At 43.2% G+C, this 22,086-nt stretch overlaps 1 protein-coding gene across 3 annotated transcripts; it reads right to left on the bottom strand.

Annotated features, from left to right (window-relative positions):
- Positions 1–545: 545 nt before the first annotated feature.
- Positions 546–18,294, bottom strand: SLC4A9 (solute carrier family 4 member 9). 3 transcript variants are annotated; one of them, XM_044664531.1, is made up of 22 exons: positions 18,040–18,294; positions 17,515–17,675; positions 16,861–16,998; positions 16,160–16,212; positions 15,719–15,876; positions 15,207–15,294; positions 14,864–15,018; positions 10,980–11,102; positions 10,522–10,696; positions 9,739–9,872; positions 9,119–9,399; positions 8,340–8,398; positions 7,891–8,079; positions 7,591–7,704; positions 6,432–6,473; positions 5,852–6,030; positions 5,533–5,605; positions 4,673–4,741; positions 4,176–4,277; positions 2,910–3,026; positions 2,356–2,457; positions 546–765 (listed from the first exon to the last, which is right to left on the bottom strand). In XM_044664531.1, the coding sequence occupies exons 1-21, from the start codon at positions 18,246–18,248 to the stop codon at positions 2,404–2,406; spliced, it is 2,673 nt and encodes an 890-aa protein (XP_044520466.1). In that variant the 5' UTR covers positions 18,249–18,294; the 3' UTR covers positions 546–765; positions 2,356–2,403. The 3 variants fall into 3 exon arrangements, with proteins under 3 accessions (XP_044520466.1, XP_044520465.1, XP_044520464.1); XM_044664530.1 differs by having other exon boundaries at positions 4,104–4,277; XM_044664529.1 differs by having other exon boundaries at positions 2,877–3,026; positions 4,104–4,277; positions 6,432–6,593.
- Between the last annotated feature and the right edge of the window lie 3,792 nt (positions 18,295–22,086).

Raw genomic sequence — 22,086 nt, forward strand, 5'->3', positions numbered from 1 at the left:
AATTACATGTAGAAACAAATTTGGACACTTTTCCAATTCAGATTCTCTCTTTTTTCCCTGCCCCCTCCCCCCACAGTAAATAGTCTGATATAAATTATACCAGTGCTTCATGCAATACATATTTCCATATTCCTTATGCCATGACAGAAAACATATCACACATACAATAAAAACTCGTGAAAATAAATTGAAAGATGTCAGAATTCAATCCAGTAGGAGTGGGTAAGGAGAGGAACAGTAGTGATCTTTTGTCCCTATACCTTTATGCCTAGTAACCAGGTGACTTAATGGGTGGTTTTCAGGACCTGCTCTCTTACCATGTTCCTTCTTAACTACCATCCTCATTCTCTGGGAGTAGGATTGTATGGTTTAAGCATCCAGCCATTCTACTCTGATTTTGCTTCAGGCAAAGAGCAAGGGAATCCAGGAACTGAAGAGGATACCTGCCTTTGGTGAGTAGCACACTCTCCTGTCTTCAAGAGGAATATCCTTGTAATCCCAGAATCTAATCAAATTATAAAATCTCATAAGAGAAAAAAAAGTAATTTGAGAAATACTTTGAGGACTTTATTCATTTTAATGATAATCCCTGGATAGGGATTTTGCCTGTTCAACATTTCTGTAGACAAAACAGCCAACTTTATAGTCTCATCCAGCTCGGGCAAAGATCAGAAGAATGGCTGAGGCCTCAGAACACTGGAATTCTAGTCTCCTGAAGCACCACTGGCTCTTGGTCCTTCCCATTCCAACACTCACTTCCTGAGCCTAAAATGAAGGAATTCAGCCCAAGCCACCATACATAATGCCCCTCCAAACAGATGAGACAGAGGCAGGCATTGTCTTGGTATCTGAGAAATGTGCCTGTTGAAGAGAGTGGGATAGAGATAGGGGGATGGAAAGAGGTGGAATACTAAAGGCAGCTGTGGACATTGGATATGCCAAGGATAGTTCAAGATGAGAGAGAACAGAACAAATCAAAAGAGGGTCCTAAAAGTGAGACCTTGAGAAAATAGAAGGATGGACCTTCTGAGTCTTTGTCTAGGACAATCCATCCTAAATTTAGGAAACCAACTTCCCTTTCATTGTTTTCATTTAGTGTCTCTGTGAGTGGATTCTTTGATCCTACAGTGTCTAGAAATGAGAGTTCAGCTCACAGAGGGAAATTCTTTGGACTACACTTCCCAGAATACTACATGAACTCTGCTTTCTAAACAGTCTGTTGAGACTGGTGAGATGTAAAGGCTATAATATCTGGAAGGCAAAAGTACATCTATTGCCTTTGCTCCAAGATGGGAAATTGTATCTAAGTAAAGTCTGTTTCATATACCAAATTTTGCTGTACCTTGTGATATTACAACCCTGTATCAACACCCTGCAGCATACCCTCACAATCAGAATCTGTGCAAAGGGTTTTCTCCACACTTGTGGAGCTTATGTACAGCTTGCTGAAAGATTCCCCCATGGAGAAAGGCTGTCTTTCAGTCCCAAAGGCATCATGGAAACATGAAATCTGATCAAACACAGACACATCAATTACAAATTTTGAGAAATCAAGTGAAAAAGGAAGAATTATAAAATACTTATAGCTTCAGAAGAGGTAGAATTGAAGGTGCAGATGCAAGAGACTTCCCAACTCCTGTTCCTTACCCCACTCCCCAATATATAATCTCTAAATGGCCTGTGCTCTGGGGCTGCAACCATTAGCAAGAAGACAGAGCAGGTAATTTCTTCACCTTTAACCCAGTTCTCTTTTCTCATCTTGACCTCCCTCCCTCTTCTCCCTGCCTCTCTCCTCTCAGCCTTCTTATTTTTATTCCCTACAGACTTGCCTATTTAAAAAATCTTTTTTGGGGTCGGAGTGGGGAGGGAGAGGGAAAAGGAGAAAGTTGGTTTCCTTAATTCAATGGTTCTTAAGCTTTTCATCTCGGGATCCTTTTTACCCTCTTAAGAAATGAAAAACCCCGCCCACTCAGCCTCCCGAAGAATTTACAGATAATTGGCATATTTGAAATTAAGACATCTTAATAATATTATGAAAATAGTTTTGACTTTGAAGACCATGCTTTGGGAACCACAGCCTTAAGTAAATAAATCCATTTACTTTAGTGCAGAAATTTTGTTAACTAGGGCTCCCTCTCCTGGCTAGACCTCAGCTTTACGTGGGGTGAAGGTTCGTTCTTATTGAATTGAGTGCCTACAGATCTCATCCCCCTCCAGCCTCAAGGCATTTCCTCCTGGAGAGGCTGTCATTAGAAGTGTAGGAGGACAACCAAATGAATAGGGTATTGTTTGAGTGCTGAGCCCCCCAAGGTAGTACCCCAGGACTAAAATCTCCAATCCCCTTCACACTCTCACCTCAGGTTTAGCTGTGTGAATTTCTTCCTCCTCCTCCTCTTCCTCCGGCTAATTCACTGAGATGTTAATTTCTGGAGCCCTCAGCTGATAAATCAACTCAGACTTTAGGGATAAGAGTGAAAAAAAGATATAGTTCTTAAGAGCTCTGGAGAAAAATCCAGTTTGCCTACTCCATCACTTAGATATAGGGAATGCCCCACATACAACCTGTCCATTTGCCCATCTGTCTTACTTAGCACAAAGATTTCTAAGGGGGATCTGGACCTGTGATTTCATCAGTGCAATAGGACTCCTTCCACTAATGCATACCTTAGTCACCTTGGGCACTAAGACATTTAAGTCACCTGAATTCCAGTCTTTCTGACTCTAAGGGTCACTAACTTTTATATTATTTTTCCTCTAGCACAGAGTGGAGAATGGAATTATTGTATTATTGGAGGCTGAATAGAAGCTCCTCTTTTCAGGGACAGATATCCACTGTCTTCCCTGGTTGTTCTTCATCTCAGTCCAGGCTCACATACAGTCCCTTTGGGCTTGAACTCTGGTTCCAATACCTTCTCTTCCTGGACTTTCTTCTCATTTTCCTCCGGCATTGGGTCATCTAGCCAGCTTAACTCCTGTGGTGAGAAGACCCACTCCAGGGCTTTCCGGATCCCAACAAGGCCCAGCAGCTGTACCAGGAATAAAGTGGCTGTCAGGGAGACTCCCTTCATGACCTGGCTCTAGCCTGTCTTTCAAGGTTGGTTACATACTGCTCTCTCCCTCTTGTACTCTTCTGCTGCCAGGCTGGCTTACTTGCTGTACCCCCTATCTGACATTCAGTCTTCCACCTCCCTACTTTTGTCCAGACTATCTCTGAGGCACCTGGAATGCTCTCTGTCCTCATCTCCAATTCTCCAAGCCACTGCTCTCTTTAAGGCTTAGCTCAAGTGCTACCTCCTTTAGAAGTCTTTTCCTTTTTTTTTTTTTTTAAACCCTTACCTTCTGTTTGACAATCAATACTAAATATCAGCTCCTAGGTAGAAGAGTGGTAAGGGCTAGACTTGCCCAGGGTCACACAGCTAGGAAGTGTCTAAGGCCAAATTTAAGACTAGGACCTCCTGCCTCCTGGCCTGTTCTTCATCCACTGAACCATCTAGCTGCCCCCAGAATTTCTTTCCTTATTCCTCTTGTTATTAATGCCTCTCTTCCAAAACCTATGTATTTATTTTGCATTCATCAGTATTTACTTATCTGGGAACATTTTGTATTCTCTCAGTAGAATATCAGCTCCTTGAGGGCAGAGGCTGTAGCACTTTTATATATGTGTTTCCACCTACTAGCTTGGATACAATAGCTGTTTGATAAATGCTTATTGATGAAGGGGTTGGGAGAGCTACTGGTTATTAGAAGAAGGACTATCCTACCAGGCTAGATACTACTTCACTATGTGGCTGAAATAAAATTTTTCTCTTTTCCTCTTTGATTTCTCTAATGGTTACCTTGGGAACTCTCCTAGGGTCTGTTCAGATTAATGATCTCCATTTCAATATAGCCAGACCTCAAAACATCTTGACCTGGGAGTTACTTTGGAAGATAGTTTCCATTTCACAAGATGTTGGTAGAAGAAAGTAGATTCCCCCCTTTATTGTAAGGAACTATAGATACCTGACTTATACCATATAGATCATGAATATTGTCCTCTTCCAAACCCTGGGATTGTGAAGTCCACCCTTAACCTTCCCCCCCTCCCCCAAGCCCACTGTCACCATGAGGGGAAACACAATAGCAGCTACTGTAGACTTGACTGCCCAGAGTAGACCCAAACAGATCAGCTGTACTGTTGTGAAGAGGTGAATTCGGCTGAGAGGCACATGCCGAAGAAGCAACAGGTCTGGCTGGTATTTTGCTGGCATCAACAGCAACTTCACACGTTCTGAAAACTATGGGCAAAGAAAGAAAGATTAGGGGATAGAAGTCTGAGGAAAATTTTTATTTAAATCCCTGACCATTCAGGAACACTGTCAGATATGACACCTCTACAAGGGAGGCCTCTAGCTTCTTCTCCCATCTGCTCCAAAAACAAAACAAAAAAACTATCTTCACTGTCCTTTTATCTATAGAGTCGTCTCCAGATGGCCTGAATCCAGGGACGAGACCAATGAGGATAAGGAAAAGTTGAATAAGACTTTGAAGGATGTGGGGAACAAGGACTGAGGGCCACTGGGACCAAGAACTGGGAAAGCAGGACAAGAAAGAGCCTGGGGTGGGGGGTGGGGGGCTGAGAACAGAAACAGAGGTTTGAAGATCAGAGTTAAGATGAAGTGATTCTGCTTACCTGGGTGCTGCTCAGTGCTGCCATTCCCATATAAAAGAAGATTCCATAGAGTACTGGCATGGGAATAAACTGGAAAACCCAAAGAAAGGATCTGGTTTCAGGAAGCTTTGGTGATAGGAGACAATGAGAGCAGACTGGACAGATTCCTCTCAGAGGGGTTGATCTGTGTTGGGGCTCTCTTCCTCCCTCCCACTCTCTGGGATCTGATCAGGACCACCGTCCATTAGCAGTATCACTTTTAACTTGGGGGAAGACTGGGTGCTACTTGGAAAAAGTTCTGAACTGGGAGTCAAGATACCTGGGTCCTGGTCCTGGTTCTGTCTTTAACTTGTATACTTTTGGGTAAATCATTTAACCTAAGACTCAAAAGCTTGGACAATATGACTTTTGAGGGTCCTTCTGGTACCAGAATTTTATGAACTTTTGAATCCTACAGCACTGACTGTACTTAGTACTAAGATAAGCTACCCTACGATAGGGGACTCTGATGGTGTTACTTATCTGTTCACATGTTTACATACGATTTCCCTAAATTGAAGAAGCTTCTAGAAGGCATGGATCTTATATTTCTGTTTCTCCTATTCCCAGATTTGGGCCTTACACATATGTGTTCAATAAACACTTGCTTATTGAGAAATCAAGAGATTTTGTTTCAAAGCTGTCCTGGGCTATAGAGTTGTACATATTCTCTTAGATGTCCCAGGAAGGCCAGGATTGGGATGGGGAGGTCTCCTTTAGATTTAAGCCCCCAGACCCAAACCTAAGACTATGACCCAAAGGGATACAGAATAGGGAAGGATCTGCTCCCACTAGGATGACCAGAGCCCCACTAACAATACCTCTGTCCCAAAGACTATTACCTTGAGCACAGGGGCCAGGAAGATGGATAAACCAGTAAGGATGAAGACCACTAGTCCTGTGAGACGCTGCTCCCTATGTCAAGAATGAAGAACTGGGGTTGATGGGGATAAAAATATCAATCATTCCAACCTTCTCCCCCCTTCCCATACACACACAGAGGAAAACTCCTATCATGCCCTTCCCTCCAGATTCTCAATCAAATTTGGATCTTGATAAAAGAAAAGAAAGAGGGACTTTTTGAAGCTTTCAGCTCTGATTTAAAGTAACCAAAGGAATTCCCCTGCCTTTAACCAAAAACAATTCAAACACTGGTCCCACCTGATGCCCAGGAATCGGGGCAGTTCTCCAGGAGCACAGACTTCACTTTCCCGACGGAGACTATCCATATGGGCCAATGAGATGACCGTGGTAGAGACATACCAGGGCAAACCCAAGGCTGAGGTCAGTAGCATCAGCATGGCCACCCAGAAAAGGTCTAAATGGAATCCAGCACCTTTCTATAGAGGAGGGATGGCATAGATCCCAGTCAAAGCTCAATATCCCCACCTCATTTAACTCTTATTTATTAGCACCTATTTGACAGGCACTGTACCAGATGTAAGGGATACAAAGGCAAAAAATGAAAAATTTCCTGCCCTCAAGAAAGTTAAATGTTACTAGATGAGATATAGCATGTACACACATAATTTAATAGGTGATTATACAAAATAAATACCAAATGATTTTTGTAGGGGAAGGGACCACTAACAATTAGAGAAATCAAGAAGGGCCTCCTAGATTATTCTTATTCCAGTATTCTTAGGGATTGGACACTGATAGCCCCAGGGCTAGAAGGGGCTAGTTACCCTGAAGATAGGGAAAGGCAAGGTGACCTGAGGGAGCAAGGAGGCAATCTCACCTGAAGCTGGTATTCCTTTCGGTTGAGGATGACAGCAGTTATCTGCTGGTCCATGAAGACAAGGATAGACATCAGAAGGGCTGGCAGTGCTGTTGCCAGGCACAACCACCAGGGATTAGTTCCAAACAATGGCACTAGCCACCTCCGATCAGGATGAGTGGGCTATGTGTGATGGAGGTAGAGAAAGGATAGAGTGCAGTGTCCACAAAAATATCTTGCCTCTTGAACTCAAACCAAGATTCCTCTAAGAAATTCATAAACTCTGCCCTTACTTGCCCCCCACTGCATCACAATGAGGAAACTCCTTCCTCTTCCACTGAATTCAGGACCTGAAAGAGCTGTTATACAAACTATATTCCTAGTAAAAGGCAGCACATAGTTAAAGGGCCTGAGCTAGGGGAGACCCTGGAGATTATCCCTTTATTGATACTGAAAGATGACAAGGGACTGATGAAAAATGACCTATACATGCCATCTTGGGACTGAGGGTGTGTCCATCCAGGTTCAGACCTGCCAGGAGTCTGAGTCTGGGGCAGGACTGGGTGTGGTAGCGTCAGCTCTGATTACAGGAGCCAGAGCAGTGCTTGGGGAGTGGAGACATGGTAAAGGTAGAGATTTTGCTGCCTCTTGAGTTCCTGAACCCTTAAAATTGCCTAAACATGAGTCCTTCCCTCCCTTTACCTCCTCCCCTGGAGGCCCTTGAGGATATTGGGGCTTCTGAGACACAGGGAGACTCTAGGACATAGAGACAAAATCTGAAAGCCTGAACTAAGCCATACTCCATTCCCCTGAAGAGCCCCTAGATTGAGAGGGCATGGTTTGTCTCTCTCCTGAAGAACCTTTATTGTGAACTACAAAAGTCAGCTAAGGGTATGATGATCCTCAGTTGTGGACTACAGAAAAAGAAGCCCCAGAATGAAAGTTCAAACTTAGTAGGGGCAATTGGGGACTAGGGCCTTTGATACCTCAGAGCCCACCAGGGTCCTCCTAGAAGCAGAAAGCTGGAAATAGATAATAGAACAGGGGCTTAGAGTCTTCTTAAATTAGTAGACCCAGGTCCAGAACTGAGGTTTCTGAGATCCCTTTCTTCTTTCTATTCTCTACATATCCACGGAGCACACATCTTTGCCTCCCTCTCCTCCTGGGACCCTTATCTCACCTTAAACTTACTGGGCACTGTGAGCTTGGGTGTGCTGAGGCCAAGGGAAGCATCCAATCCACAACCTAGCAGGATGGCCAGGACCATGGAGAAGTCACTGATCACCTTCCGTACCTGACCACACAGGATTCAATCCTAATCTGACCCCCAAGTCCCAGCTGCTCTGAGGAAACTTGCCCCCATATGAGATAAGTAAACTAAGACACCATCCCTTCTTTCCCCCACCCCAAAGTCCTAAGTAACTGACATCTTCTAGGATAGTTAGATGGGGGAGTAGGTAGTGTAGAAGGAGATACTTACCATGGAGGGGAAGAAATGGCTGGATTTGAAGTGCTTGAGGATGGTGGCACAAAAGAAGGTGGCAAAGAAAAGTAAGAGGGAAAAGAAGGCAACATCTGGGACAAAATGACAGCCAAGACCTCTTGGTTGGCCTCCTTGAAGGGCACAGTCAGGTGGAGACAGCAGAGACACATTGACAAGGTGTAGGTCCTAATTTGAAGGGGAAAGGTGGAAGCTAAAAGGCAAGTCCAGCTCCCTGGAATCATCCCAATGAAGTGCCCCCGGGTGGGGGAGGGAGAGCCCTTTAGCCTGTAGGATCTATTGATCTACGTAAGTATTAGGGGGGTGGGGGAGGGAGTAGGGAGACTGCCAGAAAACACTGATTTCCCTGAGACCTGCCCCAAGAATCCTTCAGTTGCTCCCATTTTCACCCAAGACCTGTCCCATCCTTAAGTTTGCCTCTTCCTCACCATCCCCAGAGCAGCATCCATGTCCTCTTGGCTCTGCCCCTTCAACAAAGACATATTCCCTGAGGGAAAAGACAAAATAGCTGAGGTTCATACCCTTTGATGGGCATTGTAAAGAGTCAAATTAGGGCTCTAAATGAGGAAATTCTTAACTAAAACTTTCCCTAAAGGGAATGGGCTGCCCTGGGAATTCGCAGAGTTCTACCTATTGGTTTTCTTCAAGCAGAAGCTAGATGAACACTTAACAGGTGATTATAGTAGGAATTTCTTTTCAAATATGAGTTGGACTAAGGCAGCTAGGTAGCACAGTGAATACGGTATCAGGCCTAGAGCCAGGAAGACTCTTCCTGAGTTCAGATATGACCTCGGACACATATTGCTGTGTGGCTCTGGGCAAGTCACGTAACTGTCTCAGTTTCCTCATCTGTAAAATGAGCTGGAGAAGGAAATGGCAAACCATCTCAGTATCTCTGCCAATAAAACCCCAAATGGAGTGAAGACTTGGACATGACTGAAAAAATGACTGAGCAACACCACCAAGTTAGACTAGATGACCACTGAGGAGGTCTGACCCTGAAATTCTGTGATTCTGTAAAACTGTTCTGTTCTGTTTGAAACTTAAAACAAAAGCCTTGACATTCAATCACATATTTGAGCCTAAGTTCTCTCCCTGCGAATTGTGCCTTTCACTTATTGTGAAATCATATAAGGCAATAAGACTTATGATACTTTCTCTGAGTCACCTGACAATTCCCCTATCAGCCCACCTCCCTCCTATTCACCTTTTGGGTCTGGGAAATAACAGAGGCAGCCATGAGGGGTGAAGCCAGTAACTCCAGAGGGGCCAGGTCGGAAGATAGGAAAGGCCTCTGTAAGGTTCAGCATCTTGCCAATGGCGTCATAGATGAAGATAAGGCTGATGAGGGCACAGAAACCTTCTTCTGTGAAGCGGGTAAAATAACGTACCAGGACACTGGCCTCTGTGGCCACCAGCACCAGGCAGAAGAATGCCACCCAGATCCCCACCCACAGGCGGAAGGGTAGGTAGTCTAGGCCATGATTCCTATTCAGTGGAAGAAGAAGAGAGAAGAGTCAAGGGCTCTGAGTTTATCTGCAATCTCTACCATGGGCCTGGCCTCCTCAGACAGCTTTTCTGCAATTCCCTGAAGGACAGAGGTGACTACTCCAAAAAGCTCTCCCCTCCTTACTCCCATATGGTTGTATAAAAGGCATACGAGTGCAGTGGCTGCTTCCCCAAGTGGTAGCTATCGGTTAAGTGGAAAATGAGGGACAGGAAGTCATTGCTACCCCAGGTCTGGGAATCCCCACTGGACACTGTCTTGCCCTGAATTACATGCAAGGGTAGAATAATGGGGGTAGGGGAGAGTCGATATTCTCTTACCTGCTAAAAGAAAAGAGTATCCGTTCAAAGACGAGGATAGGCCCCGTGCTACTGAGGATAGTAAGAGGCTGTCCTGAAAAGAGGCAGAATATGGCCCCTGCCACAGAGGTGCCCAGGAAGCTCTCCAGCACACCCTGGTCAAGGGGAGATAGTAAGTATGCATCACTTCAGGGACTGAGAATAAGCCCCCCTCAGATGAAAGCAGCTCTTAGTAGCTTTTATAAGAAAGGGAATAAGGCCATGCAGTTGAAAGGAAACCTAATAGACCACAGACTTCCTAGTGCCTATCTTCTACCCTAACTGAGATTTCTGTGTTTAGGGCACTAGCTCCAGAAAGTGGTCTCTCTGTCCTCAGAATCCTCCATGGCTCATTGGATTTAATTTTAATTTTTTTTTTATTTTAAACCCTTAACTTCTGTGTATTGACTTATAGGTGGAAGAGTGGTAAGGGTAGGCAATGGGGGTCAAGTGACTTGCCCAGGGTCACACAGGCCGGATTTGAACCTAGGACCTCCCATCTCTAGGCCTGGCTCTCAATCCACTGAGCTACCCAGCTGCCCCTTGGCTCATTGGATTTAAATGAGCAAAGACCTAGGTGTAAGTCCTGGCTCTGCTACTTAGGACCTCTGACAAGCTGGGTAAGAGTAAGACAAGAAAAGATAAGGGCACAAGTGGAGACAAAGGAGGTTGTCACTGAGGTGAGCGTTCTGGGCCTGTGCTCCCTGACTCCAATCTCCTTAGGAAAACTATATGGTCAGAGGGCTTCCACCCAATACAACCCACCTGGGCATTGTCAGTGGCATCACTCAGTAGTCCACCAAAGGTGATAGCATTGGCGATAGTAGCCAGATAGATGTAGAGTATAGCAGAAAGGCTTTGGGCATCAAAGGCATCCAAGAAGTCACTCAGGTACCAGGGGGCCTTCCTTCTTACATCCTGCACCAAACCCCCAAACAGCCTACCCTCCCTCCCCCATCCCAGGCATCAGACCATTCCTAAAGAGGAGGTATTAGAGCCCTCTCCCCACTCCAGGTAGGCTTTGCAAGGTTTCCTCTGGGTCATATCTGGCAAGTCCATCCCACTGTACTCTCTCAAGGGTTCCAGGCTCTATGCCCTTCCCCTGACTACAGCTGCCCCAGGCTCTATGCCCTTCCCCTGACTACAGCTGCCCTGGTCTCCCATGCCCCTTCTCCCCTTTCCCCCCAATTCCACTATTTATCTCCATTCTAGTTCACACTCACCTTCCTGTCCTCTGCAGCTCCTTAATAGCATGCTGGGGCTCATACTCATAGCCATGTCTGTCCCTCTTAGAGTTAACACTCTCATTGCAAGAGCCCTTGGATTCCTGAAGCTCTAAAGGAAGTCTGACAAGGGAAAAGGCTATGAAGTTGGTTGAGTCATACCAATGGCCCCTCTGGGAACTTCCCTAACCTCTGAGATTCTCAGCCCTTTCCACGGCCCTGCTCCTACCATACTCCAAATGTTGCCAAGTCTTGTCGATTATACCTCCACAATCCTCACATCCATTTTCCTCTTTCCATTCACACAACCTCCACCCTAATGTATCACCTCTCACCTGGACTATTGCAACAGCCACCTAATTACTTTTCCTGCTTCCAGTCCTCGATATTCATCCTACACACAGCTGCTAGATGAATATTTCTAAAGCATGACTTTGACCCCATCTCTTCTCTCTTCTTCCTCCTCTCTTCTTTCTTCTCTGTCTCTCTCTGTCTCTCCTCTCTCCTTTCTCTTTGTCTCTCTCTGTCTCTCTATCTCCATCTCTGTCTCTATCTCTCCCCTTCCCTCCCTCTTACCTATTCACTCACTCACTCCCTCCATACACACCCCCTCAAAAATCTTCAGTGTTGCCTCTAGGATAAAATCCAAAAAGCCTCAGCCAGGCCCTTAAAGACTACTGCCTGGCTTCTACCTACCTTTCATTTCTTATTTCATATTACTCTGCTTCATAATAACATGTTCCAGTTCAACTGGCCTACTTTTTTTCTTAACCCTTAACTTCATAGAAGCGATACTAAGTACCATTCCCAGGAAGAAGAGTGGTAAGGGGGAGGCTATTGGGCTTGAGTGACTTTGCCCAGGGTCACCCAGCTAGGGTCCAGGTCCTTCCAACTCCAGGCCTGGCTCTCTATCCACTGAGCCACTTAGCTGCCCCAACTGACCTACTTCTTGGTGTGTGGTTCAGTTGTGTCTGATTTTGTGATTCCATTTGGTTTGGGGTTTGTTTGTTTGTTTTTCCTGGCAAAGATACTGTCATTTCTTTCTTCAGCTCACTTCACAGATTAGGAAATTGTGGCAAACAGTTAAGAGTTCTTGTCCAGATAATAAGTGTCTGAAGCCATATTTGAACCCCGGAAGATGAGTGTTCCTGACTCCAGGCTCTGTACTCTATTCATCGTACCACCTCACTGCCTGAACTAACCTTCTAACTGTTTCCCATACAAGAAATTCAGTCTCCCAACTCTGTGCCTTTGGTCCAGAGAATGTAATTCCCTCCTCACTTCTTCGCCTGATAGTCTCCAGGCTCCTTTAGGAGCCTGCTCAGATACCATCTTCCTGATGCTCCCAGATGTCTTGTTCTTCTGCTCTCTGTATTTTTGTATGGCCTTTTATTTATTTGGTGAGATATGTGTTTCACGGACATATACAAATAGGATGTGAAGGCCTACCTAGACCCTCTGTTTCTTTTTTGTTTTGTTTTGTTTCTTTTTGTCTTAATCTTTCTATTCTCAGAACCTTGCTTGGCACCATGCCCACAGTAACGGCTTAGGAAATGTTTGTCTAATTGAATTGAGTTGCCCTGCCCCCTAGTGGCTATCTGTAGCTACCACATAGAAAATTCCTCCACTTGGAGATGAATTGGGTGTCTCCTTTTAAAAATAAAGTCTAACCTTCATAACTTCTAACCAAAAAAAATAATTTAAAAATTTAAAAATACTATGTTGGGGGGCAGCTGGGTGGCTCAGTGGAATGAGAACCAGAGACGGGAGGTCCTGGGTTCAAATCTGGCCTCAGACACTTCCCAGCTGTGTGACCGTGGGCAAGTCACTTGATCCCCATTGCCTAGCCCTTACCGCTCTTCTGCCTTGGAATCAATATATAGTATTGATTCTAAAACGGAAGGTAAGGGTTTTAATTTTTAAAAAATACTATGTTGCATAAAACTGTGAACACTAAGTTATCTTTACTTTAAAAAAATATGTTTACTAACTAATAAAAATGTCAAATTAAAAAAATCAAATGTCTTGTTGGCTTCTATATTTGTTCCCTTCTTGATCTCTTTTGCTTTTTTGTATGCAGTCTTTCAAATTCTGTTGCAGTGATTATTATCGGCTTTTACATAATTATATATTAGGGTTTTTCCTATATACTTATAGTCTGGATATATAATCAAGTCATAAGACCATAGATTTAGAGCTAAGAAAGGACCTCAGAGCTATTTATCTAGGAGAACCAACCAACTGGCTACATGGTACAGTGTTAGACCTAATCTCAGATCCAGCCTTGTACACTTATTGTGTGATCCTGGACAAGTCATTTAACCTCAGTTTCTTCATCTGTAAAATGGGAATGTTAATAATACCTCCTACTCAAGGTTATTGTGATGATCAAATAAGATGATATTTTAAAAGCACTGTTTGAATTTTAGCTATTATTATTACTGTTATTATTTTGTAGATAAGGAAACTGGCTTAAGGAGGTTAAATGACTCCTAAGGTCTCATAGGTAGTGAAGATCAGAGGTGGGATTATGAATACAGAACTTGTGACTCCAGAGCCAGGGCTCTTTCTACAGTACCATCAATTCAATAACATATTTAAGGGACTAGTAGCAGAAAAAGGAAGAAAAGAGAAAGGAATAAACATTTAAATAGCAACTACACCAATGCCAGGGATAGCTAGGTGACTCAGTGAATAGAGTGCTGGATCTGGAGTCAGGAAGACTCAGCTTCGTGAGTTCAAATCCAACGTCCAACACTTACTGATTATGTGATCCTGGGTGAGTCACTTAAGCCTGGTTTCCTCATCTGTAAAATGAAATGGCAAACCATTCTAGTATCTTTGCCAAGAAAACCCCAAAAGGAGTCAAGAAGGGTTAGACACAACTGAACAACAGCTCCATGCCAGGTACTGTGCCTTTAAGGCCTTTACAAATATTATCTCTTTATCTTTATAACAACCCTAGGAGGTAGGTTCTGTTATAGTTGAGGAAACTGAGGCAGATAGAGTTAGTCTTTCTGATTCCAGGTCCAGCAAGTGAAAGGCACGGATTAGGATCTGAGGATTCAGAGATAAAACATGAAACAGTTCCTGATCACAAGAAATATACATTCTAAAATAGGAGATACAACGTATATAGAGAAGTATAGTACTGGGTAGGGTGTAATGGTGACAAAGATGAGATCCAAAGTGTTCTAGAAGAATTTGAAGCTACAGAAGATGCCTTTAGTGGGAAGAATCTCATTTGCTTATGCTTCCTTCCCTCTGGACCACTCTAAATGCCTACTCTCATTTCTTTGTATTCTTCATATTTTCCCTTCTTGTAGCACAATCATATTTTATGATGTTCATATATGCTACAATCTATTTAGCAGTTCTCCAATTGTTGCATCCCTGGGTTTGTTGCAATTTTTCATTATTACAAATAAAGCTGCTATGTATATTTTTGTGCATAGAGAAGTCTCTTTTCCCACTGCCCCTAACCTCCATAGAGCATAGTCCTAGCATCAGTGGGCCAAAATATGTGAGCAGTTTTGTAGCTCTTAACACATCATGCTGACTTGCTGTCTAAAAAGACAGATGGGCAGCCCCACCAGTGTATGGCGATTGAACTGTTTCATTTTTTACTATCTTTGCCTATTTGAGGTGGTTCCTCAGAGTTGCTTTGATTTGCATTTTTCTGATAGTTTGAACAATTTTTTCAAGTTATGATTGACAGTCAGTGGTTCTTTTTTTAGAGATTTGTCTGTCAAAATCCTTGGATTGCTCATGTATCTATTGGGCCTACTCTTTTCTCCATCAGTGGGCCTAAAATAGGAATCTGTGGGAGAAGATTTATGCAAAATGAAAGCCTCCTGCTTCTTCCTCTTTTCCTTTTCTTGTACCTCTTATGTGGAGTAGACAGGCACTTTGGTGGAGGGATCCGTTCTGTGGGGTCACTTCTACCAGGGGGCAGCACCATCACCTCTTCTAGGAAAGCATCCATTGCTGAGATAAGGTCTTGGGGACTGCTAGCCTGGCAGACTGACCAGTGAAACACCTACAGAGGAGGTAGAAAGGGAGGGGGAGTTAGCTTAAAAACAACAAAACCTCCTTGATGAAAGGAAAAGAGATCAAAAAGGAAGAGAGAACAAATAAATTCTTATTGTTTATTTTGTTTAAATTTATGTATTATTCTTTTTCCATGAAAAAACATAGTTCTGATTCTGTGGTTTACCCACAAATCACCTCATCACTCAAGAGTACAGCTGCAGCTCTGCCCATCTCATGATAGTCTTTTCCCAGGATTGGGGGACCAAGGACCATGCAGACAAACCTGGGGCAGAACAGTGAAAGCAACATAGTGTGAAGAGTCAAAGGCCCAGTTTTCCCTTTTCACAGCAACTCTTCCCATGTACACATGCCAGCTCTTCAGTTCTAAGTTTCATCATCTGGATCTGAGCTGGACAACAATGACAACAACTAATATCTCTATATGCCCTTTAAGATTTACAAAGCACTTTCCTCATTACGACCCTGGGGGGGAGGAATATTACAAATATTATGATTTCTCATTTGACAGATGAGGAAACTGAAGTTCAAAGAGATAAATTCATAAACTAGGAAATATCCAAGCTAGGATTTGATACCAGTTCTCCTGACTCCTGATTGACACTCTTCTGACTCACCCCTTATGCCTCTACCAATGATCCTTTTCCCAGCTATCTTCCTGAGTTCTTGCCCAAATACCCAGCCTATACCTAATGGGTAGGGGTACTTCCGTCAAGGTTCCCAGCACCACTGACTCCTGAAGTTGCACAAACACTCCCAGTCTCTGGTCCAAGAAGTCCACTTCTCCAACTAGCACAGCTGCAGCCTCAGTGCCAGGGGGCAGCTTCTGCCATAGAGGGCTCTGTAGCTGGTGAATTGGATAGAGCGAAAGGGGAGGGACTGCCTGGAAGGAAGACTCACAGGAAGCAGCAATTTGGGGAAGGAGGAATGAGATGGGGAGAATCTGTGCTGATGAAAGTCAGATGGTCTGTGTGTAGGGGGCTATAAGAAAAGAAAGTACTGTACCCCCTACTCATTTGTGCCCAGGACCAGGGGAGACTACTGTGCATGTAGCTGGGTGGGGGTGAAGTGAATGTGGGTCCCTATAACCACCCTTCCAGACCTGGCTAAAGGTGGGAAATTATACAAACCTCTTCCTTCAGGGGTGGCTCTTCAGCAGAAGACATCTTAGTAGAATGCTTACCTGTCAGGGATGTTAAAAAAGGATATTCTTCTGTGGAGTGGGAGGTTGGGCTAGATGACCTCCATGCTCTCTCCTAACTTTAAGATTCTGAGATTTTCTAATTGATGGCTGCAAGTGTAGGGGCAGAAGACTTCAGCTCAAAATATGAAACAACTTTCCAGTGATTTGAGCTGTCCAGCAATAGAATGTACAGTCACATAAAATAGGGACTTCCTTTTCACCAAGAATAGAAACAAGGGGCAAATAAATGAACACTTGTCATAGGTGCTATAGAGCAGGAGTTCTTAGCCTGCTCTGTTCTTGGCCTTTAAAAAATATTTTGATAATTGCATTGTGGCATAATTGGTTTCCTTTGTAGTCTGATAAATTTTGTTTTGTGCTTAAAAAAAATTTTTTGAGGAGTATATAGGATTTACCAGATTGACAAAAAGTCTATGAATCCTTGCTACCCTTATTGGGTGAGAACTTAAACCAAAATTTTTTTAAAGTCCCTTTCACTGTATGATTCTACAACCCCTTGAACTTGTAGGAGGAAAGGTCAAGAGAAACCCATCAAAACACAGAAATCTTTGTTCTCAGGTATATGTTTCTATGGATTTACTTGGGGGAAATATAGCCTCTGAGGACTCTGGGAGAGAGGTCTCTTACCCCTACAGAGTCTTGTACTAAGTCTCCTGGCAGCTGAACAACACATGTCCTGGATGTGATGCTGAGGACTCTGGAGCAGGACAGATTTCAGTTTCTCTCTCACTTCTGGGTTCAGTGATTCCACCTTGGTCACCTGTTCTGAAGGAAAGAGACACAAAACTCTGATTTCAGTTTCTGCTTCTCATTGCAGGGACTGTTTCCTTCCCCTCATTCCTTCTCCATCTCTTCCCCAAGAACTAGACTCTTTCTCCTCCAGCTGGGTTTGCCATGTAATCGTATTCTAATTCTGGGAGAATTTCAGAAGTGGGGCAATAATGGTGGTCATCTCTCTACTTTTCTACTCTGAAATCCTGGGAATACCCAACTCCTCCCCACCCAACCAATAAAAACCATTCCTATTCTTGTGACTTAGGGAATCCTAAATCCATTCTAGGGGACTAGAGTGAATTGCATGATGCAACCTTAACTTTGCTCAGGGGAGAAAAAAACACAACTCTGTTCTGTGTCAAAGACATTCCTACTATTTGGGGATCTCATAGAAATACCCCAAATCTAGAAAAATTGGGAGACTCTGGAATAGGAAGCTAGAGGAACGAAGGCTTGCAAGCACACCCCTACTTGGGGGCCTATCTACTTCTTATCTTTCCTGGATACCTGTGAGTTCAGAGAGACTTTGTACAGAACAGTCTAAGAGCACCAGTCCTGTGGTCAGCAGGGCCCGAAGCTCCCAGATGCTTGACAGGGATAAGGTGGGTACATGGGGGCTGCTCCAACGCCTTGCTTCTAGGTCTAGCTTCTCTTCAAACAATATCCATCTGGGTGTGTATAGAAGAGAATAGCATTAGGTTCCATAAAACCCAAATACCCAATCCTCCTCTTCTCCCCCCCCCAACCCTCTTACTCCCCACTGGCCTGGGGGGGGGGGGCGGAAGAGAAAGAGACACACTCAGTTTTCCTAAATAAGGATCTGGAAGATGAGAGGGAAGAGAATTGAGGATATGGGTAGTGCCAGTGCCAGTACTCCCTCCTCACTTTGGCTCTTAAAGTTCTGTCTTCTCCTCCTCTGCCCAATCTAAACAGTTGAGAAAAGAGAGTAGGTTAAGTGATCAAAGGAGTAGGAAGCCCAGAGGAAGGAATAGGAATTGGGGTCCATTTGACAAGAGTCTTTAAACTACTCACCTGCCTGTTTCTCTCCATTCCTGGGTTGGAGGGTTTCCCAAGAGTTCATTCAGTTGAATGAAGAGGTAGGGACTTCCTTCCCCTCTCTGCTTCCTTCCCTCTGCTTCTGGAGGACCCAGATGGGTAGGGTTATGACTGTTGCTTGAGTCTCTTAGTGGAGAAGTCTCAGGATCCCCCAAGTTCTCAAGCTCCTGTTCTGATGGCCTCATTTATCCAACAGATTAGAAGGACAACCAAACTACTTGGTCTTGTCTGGTCCAGAGTTCCTAAGCCTGGAGATGACTTAGGGAGCCAAGCTGCTTACCTTAAAAAGGGGGCAGTAGGTTCCAGCTGAATGGAGCACCACCCCTTTGCACCACCCCTATTCCATCTTACTTCCAAAAATACATACCACAAATACAAACACATCAGTACCTGCTGACTCTGGATCAGCCCAGCTGAGACTATTCAATTATCAACACCACCAACCATTCCTTCCCCACCCCAGCATGGGTGTTTGTGTATGACCATCACTGGCATCCTCCCCTCAGGGAATTCTAAGTCTCATCTAAGTCTGAGGGACTCTTCAGAACCGCAGCTTTCCCCTCCATCCCCAGGAGGAGACAGGGGAGGTCTGTGGGGCATGGACTTTTAGACAGGTTGTTGTGTATAAACAGTAAGAGGTAGTTGGGTTGGGAAAGCCAACATACTTTCATATCACACCTCCCCTCCCCTCTGGGCATATTGTGTCCCCCACCCCCAGCTTTCCTCCCCTTATTTTGTGTCAAGTGCAAATAATAAATATCCAAGGCTGTTTTCATTGTCATCAACTCAGTGGTGGAGTGGTAGTTAGTCACATTTAGGGAGGGAACCAACATAGGAATTCATTTTCTAACTAGACCATAAATGGTAAAGCTAGGGTTTTTTGGAAAAGAATTTAGGAAGGATGACTTGAGGAAAATGGGAACAATCACATTTAAAAAAAAAAGTTTTATTTTTATTCTGAACTTAAACACCGTAATTTCCAGATATATGGTAGATCAAAAAATAAGAATGGCAAATGAATCCTCTCTTATTGCGTTCAGTTTGCTTTTCTTTTTAAGTGTATAAATTCAGTTGATAGCTTTCAAAGCTATCTTGTTTTCTGTGCTTTTGTCTGGCCTTCTTTATATCCTTCTCTACACACACACACACACACACACACACACACACACACACACACACACGATGTCTTGATGACTCTTACTCTTTTCTTTCTTTTAATTTTCTTTCCTTTTCTCTTCTTTTTTTTCCTCCCTATCCTTTCCCCTACCCACTTGGAGGAGGGGAAAAAAGTCCTTGTGTCAGGTATGCATAGTAAAGCAAAACAAATTCCCACATTGACTAACATCCATCTGGATGTGTAGAGAAGGGTAATAGCATTAAGCTATTCTCCAAAGACTGCCTCCAAAAAATGTCCATTACTTCTTTGTCAAGAGATGGGTCACATGTTTCATCATTAGTCTTCGTTATTGGTCATCACATTGATCAGAGTTCTTGGGTCTTTCAAAATTATTTTTCTTTATTATGTTATCATATAAATCACTCTTCTGGTTATGCTCACTTCACTCTGTATAAGTTTATACATGTCTTCCCAGATTTTCCTGAGCCCATTCATTTCCTCATTTCTTATGGTGTAATAAAATCCTATTTTATTCATCTACTTTAATTTTTCTAGCCTTTCTCTAGTAGATTGTCATTCTCTTAGTTTGAAGTTCTTTGCTAGTACAAAAAGCTGCTAATAATAATTTTGTTTGTATAAGTCCTCCTTTTTCTGTGATCTTGGGGCAGAGACCTGATAGTGATAGCACTAGATTTTTTGGAGCAGAATTCCAAATGAGCAAACTTTTTGTTAATAAGCCAGGCCTAGAGACGGGAGGTCCTAGGTTCAAATCCGGCCTCAGACACTTCCCAGCTGTGTGACCCTGGGCAAGTCACTTGACCCCCATTGCCTACCCTTACCACTCTTCCACCTATAAGTCAATACACAGAAGTTAAGGGTTTAAAATAAAAAAAAAATTAAAAAAAAAATAAGTAGGCTATAGTCAGGATATAGAGCCAAGATGGCAGAGAAGGTACTCATCTGAACTCTACCAAATTCCCCTCCAAAAAACGGATATAATAATGCCTCAAAACAAATTCTGAAGCATAACCCACCAAAAAACCAAGGTGAAGTAGTTTTTCAGCCCCAAACAACTTATAAGGCCAGCACAAAGGATCTGGTGCACCACAATGAAGGTGGAGTACAGTATACCAGGACAAGCACATCAATGGTGGCAACAGGCCTTGGGTGCAGCTGAAGTAGCTGCAAAGGCTTCCAGAGCCCACTGCTGTGGGGCATGTTGGACAACTGCTCAGAAGGAGATTACAGGGATGCCTTTGCAGACTCTGGGTATAAGACTCTTGTCACATTGTTGATATGCAAAACCAGAAATCAGTCCAAGGGCTTGATCTCAGGGTAAGGAGGAGCATTAGAAGATACCAGTGCTTGTGGCCACAAGGGAGCAGAAAATCCTGGTCACAGTTCCAAGGGGGAAAAGAGTGTTTGTGATTACTCACAGACCAGAGCACAGGCTGTAAGAATATTAAACACACCCCTTCTTACATCATATCACCTTGGAAGAACTGAAATCAGATAAAGCCCCAGAGCCAGCTCTGAAGGCAGCTTCACAAAGACCTTGAAGCTTCGAATCCTGCTCCCTCCACCCTAGTTACAGAGCCAAATTTAAACAGGTGTTTTTTTTAAACCCTTACCTTCTGTCTTAGCATCAACACTGTGTATTGGTCCCAAGGCAGAAGAGTGGTAAGGGTGAGGCAATGGGGGTCAAGTGACTTGCCAAGGGTCACACAGCTAGGAAGTATCAGAGACCAGATTTGAACCTAGGACTCCTCCCATTACTAGGCCTGACTCTCAATCCATTGAGCTACCCTGCTGCCCCCTAAAATTTTTTTAATTAAAAGAAAAGAAAACTACTAGAAACCAGCCAAACAACAACAACAAAACTCAAAGTAGGAAATTATTTTTGTGAGAGGAAGGAGCAAAATGCAAACTCACAAGGCAGTAAAATCAATACTGCTGTAACTAAAGCTTCCAAGAAAAATATTGATTGCTCTCAAACCCAAAAAGAATTAATAGAGAAGCTCAAAAAGGATTTTTAAAAAATCAAACAAGAGACGTAGAAGAAAAATTGGGAAAAGAAATGAGAATGATATAGGAAAATCATGAAAAAAAAGAGTCAACAGCTTGGAAGGGAGGCACAAAAAAATACCAAAGAAATTAACATCTAAAAAAACAGAATAGGCCAATTGGTAAAAAGCACACAAATGCAATGGAGTGAAGAATTTCTTAAAAAGCAGAATTGGCCAAGTGGGAAAAGATATACAAAAATGCACTTAGCAGAAGAACTTTTTTAAAGGTAAAATTGGCCCTATGGGAAAAAAGGTAGAAAAATTCACTGAGGAAAAGAATTCTTTATAAAGTAGAATTGGCCAAATGGAAAAGGAGGTACAAAAGTTCACTCAAGAAAATAATGTCTCACACTAGCCACATCCAGAGAAAGAACTATGGGAGTAGAAACCCAGAAGAAAAACATATGATTGATCACATGGTTCAATGGGGATATGATTGGGGAAGTTGACTTTAAATGATCATTATGATTTAAATATCATAAATATGGAAATAGGTTTTGAACAGTGATACATGTAAAACCTAGTGGAATTGCTCATTGGCTCCAGGAGGGAAAGGGAGGAGGGGACGGAAAGAACGTGACTCATGTAACTATGGAAAAAAAAATATTCTAAATTAATTAATTAATTAAATGGATTTTAAAAAATGAAAAGAATGCCTTAAAAATTAGAAATGGGCAAGGGGAAGCTAAAAACTTCACGAGACAACAAGAAACAAAGTCAAAAGAATGAAAAAAATAGAAGAAAATGTGAAATATGTCTTTGGAAAAATAATCCAAGAAAGAATCTAAGAATTATTGGTCTGCCTGAAAGCCATTCACTAACAAAATTTTTTAAATTGCC

This window comes from Gracilinanus agilis, chromosome 2 (genome assembly GCF_016433145.1).
Source record: "Gracilinanus agilis isolate LMUSP501 chromosome 2, AgileGrace, whole genome shotgun sequence".
NCBI classification, from domain to species: Eukaryota; Metazoa; Chordata; class Mammalia; order Didelphimorphia; family Didelphidae; genus Gracilinanus; species Gracilinanus agilis.